At 37.3% G+C, this 19,311-nt stretch overlaps 1 protein-coding gene across 1 annotated transcript in view; it reads left to right on the top strand.

The window, feature by feature from the left end:
• The first annotated feature begins 3,047 nt into the window (after window positions 1-3,047).
• LOC125225176 (Down syndrome cell adhesion molecule-like protein Dscam2) overlaps window positions 3,048-19,311 on the top strand; it is a 163,797-nt gene continuing 147,533 nt past the window's right edge. The window contains exons 1-2 of the mRNA XM_048128757.1: window positions 3,048-3,111; window positions 11,629-11,797. Coding sequence (XP_047984714.1) covers window positions 3,048-3,111; window positions 11,629-11,797 — 233 coding nt within the window. The remainder of the gene's footprint in view (window positions 3,112-11,628; window positions 11,798-19,311) is intronic.

Raw genomic sequence — 19,311 nt, 5'->3', positions numbered from 1 at the left:
GGAGAAAAGGAACGGCGCCCTCAAACGGCTCTGTTCCACATAGATCACTTTTGGAGCTTTCAGAGTCAGTGATGTTAATGTATTTATAGCTGTCAGTAGCAATATAAATTAAATCTATCTGCAGTCATAAATATGTTGCAGAATTTAAACTCGATTACTTTTGAGAAAATACTTATTTTTTTTATTATCTTCGCTCCACAAGTATAACTTAATTTAAAAAAAAAAAACTATCGTAGTACTACAGATAATTGTTATAAAAGTTGCCATTTTTGTCTTTAAAGTCATTAAGGGCAAGAGCTTTCAGCCGCTGTCACTTAAAGTGACGCCTCGAACGAGCTGTTATGATAAACAGTTTATCCCAGATTGGGGCGCCTTAAAACGTCTATTATTTTATAAGTATAAAATACGAGTAAGTATTTAGGATTTTTTGGCAAAAACGACCGTAGTAATTTTATTTTTAATTTAATAATGTGAATTTCTTGTACCGCCAGCTAAGAGGTTTCAGTTACAGACACAGAGTATTCATAGGAGATTGCTGATACATTTCCAAACTAATGCAATAATGAGCAATTTATGTGTCTATATGAAAATTTCAAAAATACCTTAGGTATGTATCTACTCTAAAATTGTACACAATACACGTGTGAAAAGGGTCTTCTCGACTCACTTCGATTTTAAACAGTTTCTCGGTCGCCACGTGATCGCCATACTTATCGAAATGAGTGCGTGTGTGAGAAATCACTAAAGTAGAACTTTATAAAGACTTGAACTTTATAAAACTTTATAAGGACTTGAAGTTTATAGAAACTTGAAGTTCAAAATAATTTTCCCAGGAAGTCTTAATAGAGTTGAACACTTTTTGAAAAACATACGTGAAACTACGGAACCCTACACCGAGCGTGACCCGACACGCTCTTGGCCAGTTTTCTACTTTTTCCTATTTGTAAAAGTACTAAATTCTGACACCGCGGACTGTCTCTATAACTAGGTATGCTAATAAATTCTCAGCGAAACACTGGAGATTATTTTAAGCGTCTAGTTGTCTTAGCGTTTCTAGGAGGTATTTTAATAGTTATTTGTTATACAAGGGGGCAAAGTTGTATTTTAACGCCGAGTGTGGAATTGAAAAACGAGCAAGTGAAAGGATTCTATAGTTGAACCACGAGCGAAGCGAGTGGTTCGAGAATAGAATCCTGAACTTGCGAGTTTTTTAACACACGAGAAGTAAAATACATTTGCACCCGAGTGTAACACAAAACTTTTCCCCTCACTATAGCGGAAACTACAACGCAAAAAATGCGTTTATCACTGCTTCCAGTAGTTCCACAGGTGGTAAATCATCTTTATTACTAGATTCACCTACTTTTATCAATTTTAAAGTAGTTAATTTGACCTTATTCAAGGTCAAATTACTTTACCCACTAGTGGATAAAGTAATTTGACTTTGATAAATGCGTTTTTACCCGCTGGTATTAAAGGACAAAACACGTGTTTCCGAGCTAGTGAGGGGAAAAGGTTTATTAAGCCGTTGATCCAGGATATTGTAGACTACGAAGCCACAATCCACTAGCAATTTTAAAATTCAACTTTAAATATAAGTACATAGATAATAGACATAATAGTACATTACGATACAAGATCGTAAAAAGGGAAGTTCAAAACGAGTGGCGATAAATTAAAACACGACCGAAGGGAATTTAAATCGACACGAGTTACGAAATTACTTTTCGCACGTGTATCGTACGTTTTTCAGTACAGATGGCTCGTGTCGATTTAAAACACTCCCTTCGGTCACTTCGGTCTTGTTTTAATTTATCGCCACTCGTTTCTACCTTCCTTTTTCTCGCACCTGTATCGTAATGTACTATTATTCCTATAATATGGTCTGAGCAAATATTGTTTAAGTATCATTGTACTTAGAGACAAACGAGAAAATAAATCGCATGATGGCAAGCGATTACCGTGTCCCATGTTATACTATAGAGGGGTTGTGCAAGACTTGTAAATAGAAAAAGGAGTAAGTGTTATACCATAATAAAGAATGTAGCTATATCAAATCTTCATCAAATAACCGAATTCATTCAGGTTGAAAACATATATCAAATGTATACTAATGATAAAGGGGTTTTTTAATAGGAATAAAATGGAATTTGAAACCCACAATCAAGGTCTAAATTGTATTACCCAAGAACAAGGGTATTCTCCAATCCTATTTGCTCACGAAGCCGAACAAGCTTTTGATCTGCGGCTATGAATTTCATTACATTAAGTACCTAGTCTTTGCTAAAACAAAGAAGATTTTTTCTTTTTTTGCAGAAAAATAGTGTTAGTAAATATATTGTGGTGCAATTGCATAGTTTACAGAGTTACCCCTTACCCCCCCTTATTCATAAACGTTCACTAAAGTTATCAATCCGATAAAAAATCGTTTATCCCTTTCGGACGTATTGCTGTAATAGAAAGGGACAAACTAACTTTATTGGCTTGATAACTTTATTGCACGTTTATGACTAAGGGGTTTAGCCTATAGGCTTTACCGCAAATATTTTCCAGTATTTGTAAAAGTGCAAGTTTAAACTAAATAAAATTAAGTTATTTATGAGAAATATATGTAAGTGGTCTTTAATTTAATTAAATAAATCGCATTCTAAAGCTACAAAACGCTTGTATATGGTGGTCAGACCACAAGTCACAACCGTCGACCGGTATAATAACAGCAAGACACCGAAATTTTTCTTGATAACGGTAGATTTTTTCGCATAATTGCGTATTTTCCTGCGTTGAACAGAAAACAGAGTATTCTGCTGAAAAACGGCAGCACTCCAAGTTGTAATTCATATAAACAGTACCACTAAACATTTGCAACGCAACCCTTTGAATATTAACACACCTATTGTACAACCCATAACAATTTCCAATAAATCCTTTCATCCGCCAAACACCCACTAGGCTCATCATCATCATCATGGGCCTTTGACATCAATTATATGATGTATTAAGCAGCGTCCGTAAGATTGCGGCATTTACGCAAATGACTGGTAAGTCCGATGCGAGAGCGGCAGCCGCGGCCGCACAACTGGCAGGAGAATATCATGCCAGATGACGAAGGTGGTAAATCAGCGCGTTGGTGTCTCAGTGTTCGCCTAGAGTGAAGGAGGTTGAACCATGCTTCATCGTGGGCAGCAACTCCGTGGCCCAGGGTTTTCCTCCAGTGGTCGCGGTCTTCTGCCTCCTTTTCCCAAGCGCTGGGATCGATCCGGAAGGATAACATGTCTCGTTTCGCACTATCCTTGAAACGAAGCATTGGTCTCCCAACCGGTCGTTTCCCGTGCGCTATTTCACTCAGGAGAGTCTTACGTGGCAAACGAGAGGGCTCCATCCTATGCACGTGTCCCAACCACCGCAGACGTCTCTGTTTTAAGACTGCTGCGATGCTAGGTAAACGTGCGATGCTAAGTACCCTCTCGTTTGTGACTCGATCTTTCCATGAGATGTTTAAAATGCGTCGAAGACAGCGCATATGGAAGTTGTTTAATTTTCTCTCCTGTTTAGCATACGACGTCCAAGTTTCAGAACCGTACAAGAGTATGGACAAAATACATGTTTGATAAACAATCACCTTCGTGTTTACTGTAAGATGTTTATTGTCCCATACTCTTGTACTGAGCCTCCCAAACATCGTGGATGCCTTACCAATACGGATGTTAATCTCTGCATCCAGTGACAGATTATTGGTCACGGTTGAACCCAGGTAGCAGAAACTTTCAACAACCTCCAGAGGCAGATCATCCAACTGTATGGTTGGGTCACGATTTGTGCCTTGAGCCATTATGACTGTCTTTTTGACGTTAATGGACATAGAAAAGAGACTGCACGCCGCATTGAATTTGTCTACCATACTCTGAAGCTCCTCCGGAGACGTAGCGACAAAGGCAGCGTCATCGGCAAATAGTAAACTGTCAACATACAATTCCTCGCGGTACCTCTTGGATTTTAAGAGTGAAATGTTGAACAGTTTACCATCCGCCCTGGTGTGTAGGTGTATGCCTTGAGTAGTATCTCCGAAGGCAACTTTCAGAAGTACGGAGAAAAATATCCCAAATAAAGTAGGCGCCAACACGCAACCCTGTCTAACTCCTCTACGCATTTCAAAAGGAACCGAGATGTTACCGTTGTAGACAACAGAGCCTTTCATACTAGGCTATATTGATCCTAACCACACATCCATTACTGGGTGGAGAGGGGATTAAAGTAAAGCTGCTCTTGTTAAGCAGCGGTGTGAGTGATCCAGTTCGGAAATTTCCTCGAAGGTGACCGCCGGGGAAAGGTGAACCTTGGTAAATTTCAATTTACGTCTCTCGTGAGCATGTCGCGCATACATATTGGCACATCAAAGGCATTATTCGGGCGGGCCAAGTTAAAGGAGTTGCATATTAATAATATGATCCTTAATACGTAATGACCGTGAGTGGTATTCAAAGGTATTCTCGGTATGTTTACTAACGAATAGTGAAGGGTATATCAGTGGTATGTTTTCACTTTTTTTTTATGGGATAGGAGGCAAACGAGCAGACAGGTCGCCTGTCACTGAGAGATATGTAATTTAACGTGTGTTTTAATCCTGTGTGGTGACGGGTTAAGAATTTCACCACCCCCTTTCTTCCCGTGGGTGTCGTAGAAGGCGACTATGGGATATGGGTTAAATTGTGGTGTAGGCGAGAGGCTGGCAACCTGTCACTTCAATGCCACAGTTTCGTTTTCTTTTAACCCCTTATTTGCCAAGAGTGGCCCTGAAGCTTTAGTAGTTTCATGTGCTCTGCCTACCCCTTTATCGGATACAGGCGTGATTGTATGTATGTATGTTTTAATATTGAATTTGGAACCTTCAACGTTGCACATCAAAACAGATCAAGGAAACCAATTAGATGACAGATGATAAATTTACTACAGTCATCTTCGTCTAATAATTTACGTTACATAAATTATAATGACATATTATTGTCATTTAAAAAATATGCCTATTTAGAAACAACAGCCTAAAATTAAACCTTGGTCTCCTGGCAAGGGGCACGTGGGCAGCATTCTTACAATGACCGTAATTAATTATACCACTCAGCCCCCCCCCCAACATCTAGCGACTCGCGAGCGTAGCGTCGGGCCAACTGTACGGCAAAAACGCGGCGTCTTTTTCCATACAGTTGGCCCGACGCTACGCTCGCGCGACGCTAGATGTGGGTCATCTTAAGTGACCGCGTGATAATTGTATAACTTCAGAAGGTTCCTCCTCACACAAATCACTTAGCTATTTGTGTTTATGTGACGATACGTTTATATGAATTATGGTAAATCACTCCTATAACTTGCAGCCCTATCCCGGAAGGGTTCAGTAACGCGCGTGTTTACGGGCGAAGGGTTAACAGGCCGGATAGTGTTTGAAGTTGCCCGGCGGCCCCAGGGTTATAAGACAGGTCTACACCGACTGATGTTATTCCACAGAACTTTATTTAGATAGAAGAAACAAGTTCATCTATTTGTATAGGGGCCGAGCGTGTCAAATTTTGTACTGAAGTTGTTTCTTGCCTGTAATTTTAAATATTATTATGTCTCAGGCTCTTGATTGTTCATAATAAATTGTTGTGTTGTTGCAATTGAATATCACGTAACGAGGCATTTTTTATGTTTTGATTGACTTCAACTTACAAAAATTGACGCCCGAAAGCTGCAAGCTGCGATTAAAGACGGACAACTCAGTGGATTTCACTGAGTTCATTTGACACGCTAAGTAGATACGTTTGCTTGATCTATGGTATATATGACATCTGTGTGTTATTCAGTGTGCGTAGCCGAATGCACAAACGCTCACGAAACGAAACGCTCGTAGATATATCTATTTCTTTCGCTCTTGCGTATTGGCGCGACAGAGCCAGACTACCTTTCGCGGCCTTTCGTTTTCGTTTCGCGTCGCAGAAATGCCAGTCGGCTACGGGGCCAGGTAAAAGTGATTGTTAAGTCATTTCTCTGTAAGCGTATTTTAATTTATTTATTTTTATTTATTTATTTATTTATACAAGGAATTCCAACAGCTATGAATGATACAATATACATTTAGAATAGCAATACAGAGCCAATTATAGGAACTCACAAATAGAGACTGGATGGATAGTTTTTACACAGTAATTTAAATTATGATACACAATACACATGCACATGTGATCGAGATACCTAGTACATGGATATCCTAAGTGGTATTAAGTAACTCGAAGTAAGAAACAAGATAGTTATAATTAATGAATACCTATTTGATACTAAGGTACATTAAGGTACATTACATTTCATACAGCACATAATTTCTTATACAGCCTGTTTTTATCGATTTCCATTAACTTTAAGGGAAGGTTCTTTAAGTCAATTACAATTATTGTGTTTAATAAACTAGTGTCTTAACTCTTACTGTTATTGAGTTAATTATATTTTGTATTTAAATACAATTTTAATACATTACAGTTTAAATCTAATTTACCTACAAATTCAATTAGCATCAGGTATGTATTTGTTAAGAAACTTGAGAGGAGTAAGACGCTCACATTTTCCTCACACCTCAAAAGGCTGTGACCAGTCACGTGTTCAGCAAATAATACTTTTTTTTTAATTACAAATTTAACTCTAAAACTCCATACTTAGTATATTCACAAAACTACGTTTCTGTGATAAATAGTGTGAAACTTGTCTATTTTGAACCTATTCATATGCTTTTGAAGCTTGCATTTTACATCCCATTGAGTCTCAGAGAGAGAGAGATTAATAGTTACATGCATGACTGACGTTACTAGGCTTCCTTTGTTGCTATCCTCTTGTAAATCCTGGTAAATATACCGGATTTATCCCGGTGACATCAACCGAATGTAGCGAGTTACTTTGTGCACACTTATATAATATGAATTGCGTTGCAACACGTGCCATTCTCAATATAACAATCCCAAGTGGTTTGTGTCAACCCTGAAATTGAGAAACTTACGTTTACTAAGTTATGCAGAACCCACCGGCTTATGAGACGACGTAGTTTGATAGTTCACGACTATAAAATACTTGAGTAAATTGCTAAGCAACTTCAAATAATATGAGGAAGCTAGAAAGAGAGGTGTATGTGTATAGAAATTACTTTCTACTAAAGTTTGCACATATTAAATCCCTAACAATTGCTGCTAATATATTATGTGTGTATGTGTAGTATGAAAAGGATTTCCTTCGGAAACGTTCGTATTTGTCATGCTAGTTCAGTCAATGTCAGTACATCTTGTACTGAGACTGACTGAAATAGCATGACACGTTCGTACGTTTCCGTAACAATACGAAGGCAATTCTTTTCGCACTACATCTGTACCTATACCTACGGCCTACTGTATACTACACGGCCTACAGTACCTGACTGTATACGGCGTGTGACAACCAGTGAAGCATATCTCCTTCCAGGCCCCGTAGCCGAATGGCATTTCTCCGACGCCAAACGAAAGCGATACGCCGCTGGCTCTGTCGCGCCAATACGCAAGCGCGATAGAGATAGATATCTACTAGCGCTTCGTTTCGTGAGCGTTTCGTGAGCGATTGTGCCATTCGGCTAGCCACCCTGGCCTCAATTATTATCCTTAGCAACAGAATTACATACATTGTGATGAAACTGATGATTATCAACTTACCTCGCTTCATTTCTGTTCTAAAAGTAGATAATATGTACAGTAAGCTGCAGAGAAAAGTATACTCCTTATATAGAATTGTCTCACAAGCTAAGCCAATAGGATTGCTGACTGTACCTATCAATACGACACAAAAATAAAAAAACAGAACGAAGACCTCTCAAGAAACACCCGTGACATTATATTCCCGTAATGAAATACAATATGCTATCTTCAGTTAATGTAGAAGGCATTAACTCTAAATGCCGCAATGAAACGTTTATCGGTAAAGTATCATCGGATGAAGAGATAAAGAAGTCGTATCATGTTGTTATATCGAGCACCTGCCAACTGGGGATATCAATTGAGGTGTACACTGCTACCGACTTATATAAGAACAACCGAAGGCCGAGGCTCTTATTTGGTTAAAATAAAAGGAGTAACAAACATAAACTTCTGCAAGATCTTTTGTTTTACAAGGGGGCAAAGTTAGCGTTAACCCGTTCGTGCTAATAATGTGGCGAACAACGAAAATAATATGCACACATGTGGATAAAATTTAACTCTTTCATACGTTTTTGAGGTATCAAGAGAAACGTTTACCACTAGAAGTAAATCGCTACAATTCATTCCATAGTCAGAATGTCTGCAGAAGAAAAATCCTCTTAAATCCCACAGTTGCCAACCATTTAGTACTATTTGTTTACTAGCATGTGCTAAAAGTAAGTCGACTAAACTGAGAATTAAAATAACTCCCAAAAACTTAACCAGTTTTCACTATCCCGGATTACAGAAGCAGCGTACATATAGCCTGAGCGCTATATTCGTCTGTTTTACGCGCCTAACGCAGCAAAATGCTGTTTTATAGTCCAGGAGGCGACGCCCGAATTTAAATGCCCATCGCGCGCTGCGTGTAATACCGTTTCATTAAGTTAACGCCGTAAGCAAGTTTACGCACGTGCCATTTGGTTAAGGAGTTGAGAGCATAAAGTTTGGTTATATAGGGAAATAAGGAAACATTTTGGGTCTCTTTATTTTCAGGAAAAAACTTGTGTTAAGAAATAAAATATATTAACTCAGTAGAACTTTAGAAACTAAAACTAGTCAATTACTTTCACCCGCTCAATACTTATACTGTTTTGATTATTTTCTTTTCTTTTTGACACTTTTGGAATATTCTGATTATACCATATTTTTATTTGAATAACTCAAAGAAATCATCATCAAATCTAGGTACGTTCTTATTTAACTCCTCGTTATTGACTTAATGAGTACAAAAAATCTGTATTTTTTTTTGTATTAGATACACACAAATTATTTCAGCCTTAGTAACAGACATGTAAAACGTAGAGAACCTGGCAGGTACCAATTATGTTGCTCCTAAAGCAAACCTTTAAGTTGTTCAAAGTTTTATATGTTTTAATAGCCCTTTCAAAGTCACAAAGTTCATTGAAGAAGCCGCACGAGCGTGACATTCACAATTCAGCGAAATTAGCAAAGTAAAACATGCTTTAAATGTTTATTTTCCATTTTCGTTACCCACAAAGCATATTTGCCGACGGAACAGAACAATTCGACTTCACGGAGTCAATTAGAGCACCTTTCATTATGCAAAACAAATTACACACGTTCCGCGTCTGCGTCGTTGGGTTCGGGAGTTCAGGCTGATTGGTTGTGAAACAATCTTACGGTTTTCGCCAATGGTTCATGAGGTATATTTTGCGAAAAGCACTCTTTATCAGTTTTGAAATCACAAAATATGCAAACCAATTAAACTACAATTATTAAAAGAATTGATATTAAATAACAAAAGCGAAAGATTCGTAGACTTTTATCGTAGTAGTGAAAGGATGGCAAAAAGCGCATGTGATAAGCAGAGATCGGACGGATTTGCGACATTCTTAGTGACTTACGTCATTTTAATGACTTTTAGTATGAGATGACGCACAAAAATCCGATCTCTGGTGATAAGGTACAGCGGGGCAAATCTCGACTGGGGGGCATTTGTAACTGATTATTTTTTTCCATTATTACACTATGATGTTGAGTTCTATATGTATCCACTGAACACGCCTACCATATATAAACCGGTGGACACTCTATTTAACACTGCAAAAAACATTGTAAGTGCGTTTTCACATTATCCGATCCGATATCGGATTTCGGACCGATATCCCATACATTACAGGCGCCATCTTGGATTTTTTCTATTGAAATCCTTCCGACATCCGATATCGGATCGGATAATGTGAAAACGGCCTAAAACATGGAAAAAATGGACCAGTTACATTTGCCCCCCAGTCGGGATTTGCCCCGTTGTTTCTTCTTAAAACAATAGAAAAAGGTACGATGTGACTCCGAAAGCTATGCAATAATAATTTAAAACATTCAAACATTCACTGTCCGTATGAGCTACGGCTTACGTTCTTAGTCGATAATACGTGAAAGCCTGTACGTAGGTACGAGGCAAAAAAGCCTACGAAAAAAACCCGCCCAGGAAGTTTCGGGATTAAATGTTAATAACCATAAACCCACTAAAAGCCGTGAATGTGAGTTACCTTAAATCTTAAAGAAAACCGTTCGTTTTTGACACGGCAACAGGCTGATATGTCTAACCGACTCCGCACTGTCGTCGTAATTAGCCTACAGCCTGCTTTATTGAAATTCCTGCGATCCGACGGTTTGTCGTCACCGGCTTGGTCGAGTGATGGCTGCGATTTCACACAGCTCGTTATCTGTGACAGCTGTTTGCTTTTAAATTTTTATTGCAATTTGGCTGAAAATTCTTTGGTAATTGAAATTCCTGCAAGTTTGTCGTTATCAAACTCAAGCCAAGACTTAAAGTGATGAATGCAATTTCGAGATACTTGTTACATAAACATTAACGTGTATGTAGCCATGACAATAAGCATAATATCAAATCTAGATCGACTCAAGAGTGATGCATACTAGTAACAATATAAGCGAGCGAGCTACAGATATGCTTATTTGCTACCGTTATTAAAAAAAGGTAATAAAGTACACCCTACTTCCTGGCACGCTCGCAGTCTATTTCCACCGCACTCATCCCTCCCGTGTGGAATCCGCTTTGAGCCGCTTTTGATCTTAGGCTAGGGTACCTAGTCAACGTCACAACCGCTTACGCTACATATTAGCTTTCTCTCCTATCGCTCTTCTTTAGTGGCGCGACAGACCAGAATCTGTTTCGGTAGCCATTTAGCCTTAACGATTGTCACTTCGGCTAAGCCGGCTGGCTCATACCTACTCTCACCGACATACGTGGGGGCAAATTCGAAGTTATGAAGAGTTATTAAACTAGTAATTGAAACCTAAACAAATGAAACCCGCAGTTTTGACAATTCAACCTATATCCTTTACAAATGAGTCTTAAGTTTATATTGCCCGCACAGAATTAAACAGAAGACTATTGTTCAAAGGTAAAAGTTAGTTTCAGCTTAAAGATCCCTTCTATTACAGTAGCAGTTACATTTAGCGAATTTAAGTTACAAACTTAGACGACGTTAATACTTAAGTTTTCACGTACTAGTATTACATTTACAAGCTAAGGATGTCTGTACAAAGTAGGTAAAAACATTTTTACCACATAAGCTCTTTTAAAAAGCGATGAAGTTACAAACTAACTATTTTGAGTTTCTGTCTCATGTTTGCGGGTGACAAATTTAAATAAATGTCATTAGTTCATTTCCTATGAGAATTCTTTGTATCTGGATTTGTTGGTAAAATGTACTTAGTAGATGTAGTAATTAATTATAACCATTGTATCAATTCCAATTTTACCTTATTTCCGTCGTTTCAACCAGGTAGCACTCGCTGTGTTCACCACCACACTGGCCTTCCGTGACTCTGTAAAAAGCAATCATAAAAGACCGTTTTACTATCCAGCGATTTATATAAATAACTACTATCACATCTAACCTCAGATTTTTCTTTGTTTCAGCCGCGCCCGTATATAGCCAGATAATGTTCCTGATGGAGCCGCCAGCTCGCCTGGCGTTCTCCAACAGCACGGGCGCCCGGGTCGCCTGCGCAGCACACGGCTCGCCCCCGCCTGTCATGTCCTGGCTAGGCGAAGATGGGGCGCCGCTCACTGACATCCCTGGCTTGAGGTAAGTGGACATAATATAATTACTCTTCATTGTCTTTCAGCAGAGGCGTTAGATGTTTGGTTCTCTTCTCTAGGTACTTGAGCTATTAAGTTTTGATCTTTATCAGTAACTGTGCTCCTTTATAGCCAGTTCATTATTCTGAAGGAGCCGCCAGCAGATTGGGTGCCTCTTAGTGACATCATGGCCCACGACATGATCGACCGGCAGCAACGGCACCGAAAACTATAGGTTGCAGCGAGACACAGCGATGGGACATGGGACCATCTGCTCGCCCCTATGGTCGCCAGTTTCCGTTGTCGCTTTAAATGAATATTCCGGCCAGCCTGTAACTTATTTTATCAACATAATATTATTATATCTTTTATAACGTTAATTATTTTTGAAGAAACAGCTTTTTAAATACTTAAGTAGGTACTCAAGTTTATATTCACATAGTAATACTTTCTGATACAAAGTGCTTGATACAACAGTTAATCGTAACAGCAAATTAAATAAATTTAAAACTTATTACATTTTTATTTGTTCAATAAATCTTAAACTTAACACTCATTCCTTATAGCAGGGGGAAATTAGCTAAAATTACGGCATAATTAATGGAAGGTTTTTTTAAATTGAAATATGTACGTTATAGACCGAAGTTATTTTTCATCAACCCTCCCCACTCCTCCCTCCTCTGCGTCACCCCTCTACCCTCCCTTAAAGTGCCGAAAATGCGGTTTTTCTCGATTTCTGACAAAACTGTTGAAGATACAGAAAAAGCGCGTAGTAACGAAGTAATTCTTAATAAATTTACTACAAATCATTCATTAACACTTTGGTTCTAGCACTTATAGTTTACGCGTGATCCGTCACGAAAGTTGGTCCTTTGCTGCAATCTTCTTTAGTGAATGTTAAGTTTTCGCCCAAAATGCATACGAAATCGTCGAAATTTGTTTGATATAACTAAAATATTGTAACTCATGACTAAAATAAAATTAAGGGGGAAAAATCACTACCATGGGTGGAATTTCCAATATGTCTTGGAATTCCAGTAACTATTTAAGACGTAATATTTTCACGGTAGTAGTCGCTAGGAGTACCATTGATCTATATAGTGTATCTATGACTGGGGATGAGCTTTTGGTAGCTGTTGGTAGAGCCCTGGAGTATCAATCCAGAAGCCGTGAGTTCAAGTCCCACCCATGGTAGTGATTTTTCCCCCTGAAATTCATTTTCAGTTTATATTATTTTAGTAATATCAAACAGATTTCGTAAGCAATTTGGGAGAAAACTTAACATTCACTAAAGAAAATTGCAGTAAAGGACCAACTTTCGTGATGGATCACGCGAAACCTATAAGTGCTAGAACCAAAGTTTCAATGAACGATTTGTAGTAAATTTATCAAGGATTACTTTTTTCCTACAAGCTTTTTCTGTATCTACAACGGTTTTGTCAGAAATCGCGAAAAACCGCATTTTCGGCTATTTAAGGGGGGGAAGAGGGGTGACGCAGAGGGGGGAGGGATGGGGAGGGTTGATGAAAAATTACTTCGGCCTGTAATGTACATATGCCAATCAAAAAAAATCTTCCATTAATTATGCCAACATTTTCATACATAACTTTCCAGAAGCAACGGACTATTAACCAATGGCTAAAGTGATAAATGCTCAGAAGTTCTAAGCGCGGGAGGCGAGTAACCCCCTACTGGGCTATTACCACTCGCAATACAAACACGAGTTCAGAACAGAAATAAGCAGGGGCAGTAAGCAAAAGTAAACTTTTAGTTGCAGTAACCTAATAATTGCAAAACTTTATAACGTCGTTGTGTAATGACGATGCGTAATTCCTATGGTAAGTACCTAGATGTCGCTAGCCGCAGGTCATAAGAAAAGATTAATTAAGGGCCAGTCGCATCAACCACATTTGACAGACACATTATCGTTACGCAGCAGACGACTATGGAACTTCCCATACAATAAAATTTAACTAACGCATTAACGGTGACAGACGGTTTGATGCAACCGGCGCTAAGTCTCCAAATCTCAATTGATTAGTGATCATCTGAGTGAAATTTTTTCACTTGTTTTTCTAAGAATTACAGGATCGTATGCGGATATATTAATTGGATAGTTGCATTTTTTAGCGTTTTATTATGAATCTAAATATGAAACTTTATAAACATATTTATAAACGCTACTAAAAATACTTTTTCTAACCTACACTTCTACTTGTAACATAAACAAGGTTAGAGAATATTTTGTTTATAAAATAGAGGTATAATAAGTACCTACGCATTTATTATGTTTATGAATAAATAAATGAAATGAAATTATGCTGATCCACAAAACTAGTATCCTTGTTCATAAATGGCTCTTTAAAAAAAGTGTTTTATTTTGCAAAAAGATTGCAGTACATACATTCACTCCTCTTGTATTTACGTACTGTTAACACTCCATCCACTGTTGAAGTAAGTCCAAGTGTTTAGCGCCGGACGAACACCGACTCCCGCGGCTGCGATTTATTCCGCAACTTTTACTGTGCATCTATAACCGCACCTTTTATTTTGCTTGCACTTGCTTTAAGCTTTTTATTGTGTACAAATTGCATTATAACTTTCGTGGTGATCCTTTATGTTTATATTGAATTAGTTTTTGACAAACAAGCGCTAGAGTAAAAGACTATTACAGCATACTAGCTGTAATAGTCTTTCGCTCGCGTTAGAAAGAGACAAAAAGTAGCCTATGTCACTCTCCATCCCTTCAACTATCTCCACTTAAAAAATCACGTCAATTCATCGCTCCGTTTTGCCGTGAAAGACGGACAAACAAACAGACACACACTTTTCCATTTATACTATTAGTATGGATATACATAGGTATAATACGACACTTTGTTATTTGCATCATCCGTACCAGGTCTAACTTGGTGCAACGTCAACAGATGGTTTATAAGTTTTATAACTAACTAATGTCAAAATATTACACTTAAAATGACGAATAAACGTAGTGTATTGACGAATACACTACGAATATAAAAAAAATAGTACTTATTCTTGTATTTTTAAATATAATTTAATATATCTTGTGTAGTTTTGTTTACATTTTCCAACAGATTCTGGGAAAAAGATAGCAGGTTTGAAAATCATATGGAATTTTCCCACTATGAAATTTAGGCTAGGCAACAAATGCTCAAAAAAGTTGTAAAAGGAAATTCGTGGAACGCATTTTTTTTAAGTTTATACTTTTTTTCTAGTTAAGAGGTTAACATGTAAAACTTTGGTCCGTGGGGATAAAAGCTTTCATTTTTCGGTTTTTTATTATATCTTGAACAAAAATTGAGTTCTAAGCACACCTTTCGAATCTTCCTTTTGTTACATACAACATAGACATACAGAGAAAATAGTAGCAGTAGTAAAACTCATATCCAATTGCAGATGTTATAACCAATTGGAACCCTAGGCCAGTGAAGTCTACAACCATGTCAAAATGACAAGCAGTAAGATATTCCTTACAATCTGATTTATAACGTCACTATGACATAGTTCTACAGTGGCCTATGGTTCCAATTGGTTGACTGTACGTTGGACTATTAATATTTAATGTATAATCAATCCCAATACGGTCCCAACAGTGGTGAAGTAAGTACGGCAATTACTCGTACTTACTTCACCACTGTCTGTATTTTTTGATTAAATAGTATAAATATGGCACCATATTTCAGTTAACACTCGTTATCACTTTTCTACATCAAACTAAGTACCACCCTACTACGATGAATTGCTCAAATGATCCTCCCAAAGTGCCTTATTCTCGTGCCGTCCAGTGACAAAAATTAATAGCGTCCCGTAGTCCGGCGAACGATAAAAGCACATCATTCATTCCGGACCACAGATCCATCTCCCGCCAGTGAACTCACAGAGATACAAGCTTTCGTTAAACTTGGGCGTTAACGACTTTGTTTTTATTTTTCAATTAAGAGCCGATTTATCTGGATTGTGGTTTGATTAAAGTTCAAAGAGTAATAAAAGTGTTAAAATTGGTATTTTACTTACAGTCTTGATTTTCATCGTCATCTGTGCGAACAGCGCCATCTAGTTTTAAGTCTAAAAACCCATACATTTCAGGGGTACGCATTTTTTGTATGGGCTTTGTCAGTCCAGTATTAAATCGTTCTTAATATTTACTTAAGTTTAAAATAAGGCTATAAATTGTTACATAGTTAATAAATCTAAATAATAAGAAAGTAAAAGAAGTGATGTAAGGATATTAGAAAAAGCTAAATTCTGCGAATGAAATCTAACTAGAAACAGGCGTGACTATTTTACGTACGAGTATGTTTATTATGACTAATTAATAAGATGAGATGTGTGATATTTAATAAGATGTAAGAAGCGCTTGGCATCCGTTAGCTCGTTGGGTGGACGACATCCGGGAAATTGCGGGTCACAACTGGATGAGACTAGCTCAGGACCGGGACAAGAGGCGTACTAGAAGAGAGGCCTATGCTCAGCAGTGGGCGATAAAGGGCTGATGATATGATGATGATGATGACTAATTGTCTGTTATTTGTGTGTCTGTGTTTAATATAAGTACTATTTATTAAAAAAGATTTCATACATACATACCTACATACAATCACGCCTGTATCCCATAAAGGGATAGGCAGAACACATGAAACTACTAAAGCTTCAGTGCCACTCTTGGCAAATAAGGGGTTGAAAGAAAACGAAAGTGTGACATTGCAGTGACAGGTTGCCAGCCTCTCGCCTACGCCACAATTTAACCCATATCCCATAGTCGCCTTCTACGACACCCACGGAAAAATATTTCATTACATTACAAAAACTAATATAAACTCTAAGAACGCCATAAAAGTGGAACTCGGGAGGAAGCCGGGACAGTTAATCTCTACGCGACGACAGGATTTACCGTCGAGGCGACTTGCGGCAAAAAAGCGAAAAATCTACCTTAATAGGGTTAATCCGCGATAATGAGGAAGACGGGCACACTTTCAAATTAGTGGGAGGAAATACAGGTATAGATTTTGCTGTTTACTTTTTCACGTCTGAAATGAGGGCGCGAAAGATATTGAAAATGTATTTTCTTATTACAACCGTCATTACTGTGTGATCCTCAACCTTACAGTGTAATTTGTTAAATATGTTTGAAAATTTGTCTACATTTTTTGGCCTCAGATTTTTTTTATTATCGATGCCCGAATATTGTAAGTTACCTATCGAAGTCTACCTACAGTATTGGGCCAATAGATGGTAAATATTTATTGCTTGTAGCTACTTATTTGTCGTGATTTAGCTTTATCACTTAAATACGAAATGCTTGAAATGAATGTCCTATATTATTTACTTATCTATTACGTAAATTAAGTGCGTATATCTATTCATCACGTTGTGTCCGTCGAAGTTAAGAGTAATAGATATTAAGTCATTATATCTACATTACACATCCCTGCCTACAAACATATTAATAACAGCCTGACAAGATATCAACACAAACTACTTGCTTCCCAAACTCGATCATCTACTGCTGGCCTAGCCGAAGTGACAGTCATTGACGGTAAGTAGCGATCGAAAAATACTCTGGCTCTGTCACGCCACTATAAACAAGCGATTGGGAGAGTTATCAACAAAGCGTAAGCGATTGTAACGTTGGCTAGCTACCCAGCCTTTCTTGAATAAGTTATAACTATAAGGTCGGTAGTCGACACCTTTTACAATACAGCTTAAGCGCCAACTCTTATCAAACAACTTTCGACTGTACTTGAAAGGGGGTAGGTCTTCAATATTATGTAATGAAATTAGTGGGTCCCAACTAATTGCCGTGTATACGTCAGTGCGGACCGGCGTAAGTGTATTGAAGGTAATTGATTACTGATCAAAAGTTATATCGTATGTATAGGTATAAAGGGGGAAGTTTAATCATTTAAACTTAGTTGATCTAGTTTATTACCTACTTTAAATTTGGAATAGTGAGGACTGAATGAAAATGTGACAAAAACTGAAAAAATTACGTTTGAGATGGTTTCAATCCGAAAAGAATGAGTGAAAGAAGGATGATAAAGAGAGTATATGAAGAAGGAGTAGAAGCAGGTGTCGGACAGGGTAGACCTCATCGGAATTTGTCTAGTGAAATTGGGGAAATCTCGGAGAAAAGCCAGATCAGGACCACTCTAAATCGGCGAGCGTGTATGAGAAATGCTATGGAAGTGATTACCTAGTAAAAGAATCAAAAGAAGTCCAGTTCCATCTGCTTTTAACATTTTGTGTGAATATTGTTTGTTCTACCTTATAACAATATAATAAGTTTCTACAGACGTATTCGGTACTCGTACTATAATACATAATGTTCATAAAACCTTTAACCTGAAACATGTGTAAAATCATTTGCTTTATGGGGTATAAACCCCATTTTGTCTAATTGGCACACGGTAAAACATACCCCAGTATAACGAAAACAGTTTTTCCACTAAGCCACAGAACAAACAGCAAATCAAATAAAAATACCAACAGGAATTCTCGTGATCCCCATTCACGATGCTCGATTGTCTTCATAATCATCTTAATTTGTTCCGTCTGAGTATTTTCTGCGCGGAGTTGAGCTTCGAAACCATAATGGCTCTAATCGCCTTACAATGCACAATGTTCCGAATTTATTATGTCTACAGGAGATATATAGTCTTTAAAAACAATATTAAATATGTATTTATAAGGCATTTTTGGTCTTTCAGAAATATAGGTAGGTACAACTTGAAAATGTGCGTTTGAAATACGGCAAGTTATGAAACTTTGTTTATTATAAAACTTATAAAAAGCCTATCGTTTTATGTAAGTAGGTAGTTCGGAAACAATTCAACATACATAAGAATTTTTATTCATAACTTTTCAAAACCCGATTTTGTTAGTCTTTAAAAACAATATTATCAAGTATAGTACAAGGAATATAGTCTTTAAAAACAATATTAAATATGTATTTATACGGCATTTTTGGTCTTTAAAAAAAAAAGGTACAACTTGAGAATGTGCCTTTGAAATACGGTAAGTAATGAAATTTTGTTTATGATAAAACTTAAAAAAAACCCCATCGTTTTATGTACGTAGGTAGTTCTTAAACAATCCAACACAAGAATTTTTATTGATAACTTTTCAAAACCTGATTTTGTTAGTAAATATATAACATCAACATAGTTCGCTAGTTCATACTTGTATTGAAGGTTTGTTTTTGTCTAATACCTACATTTTTTGGGTAGACACTGTATTGCATAGAGGCACATTATGTTTTCTTATCGACAGATAAATATTTAACATACACGACATAAAAATACAAGTTTTACTGATATAAAAAAATAAATGCAAGAAGCCGAATATTCTAAAAATACAAACGAGGAGCAAACGAGGAGTACCGACTACCGACTTTTCATGAGCATATATAATATTGTACATTGAAAAAGAGTGTAACCAAACGGACTTATTAAATTTTCTGTGAACTATTTCATAACAGAATATACCTACAAGGAAAAA

The sequence above is a fragment of the Leguminivora glycinivorella genome, chromosome 4 (assembly GCF_023078275.1).
Source record: "Leguminivora glycinivorella isolate SPB_JAAS2020 chromosome 4, LegGlyc_1.1, whole genome shotgun sequence".
Lineage (NCBI taxonomy): Eukaryota > Metazoa > Arthropoda > Insecta > Lepidoptera > Tortricidae > Leguminivora > Leguminivora glycinivorella.
The sequence above is the reverse complement of the archived record's forward strand: the minus strand, read 5'-3'. Positions and strand labels throughout refer to the sequence as shown.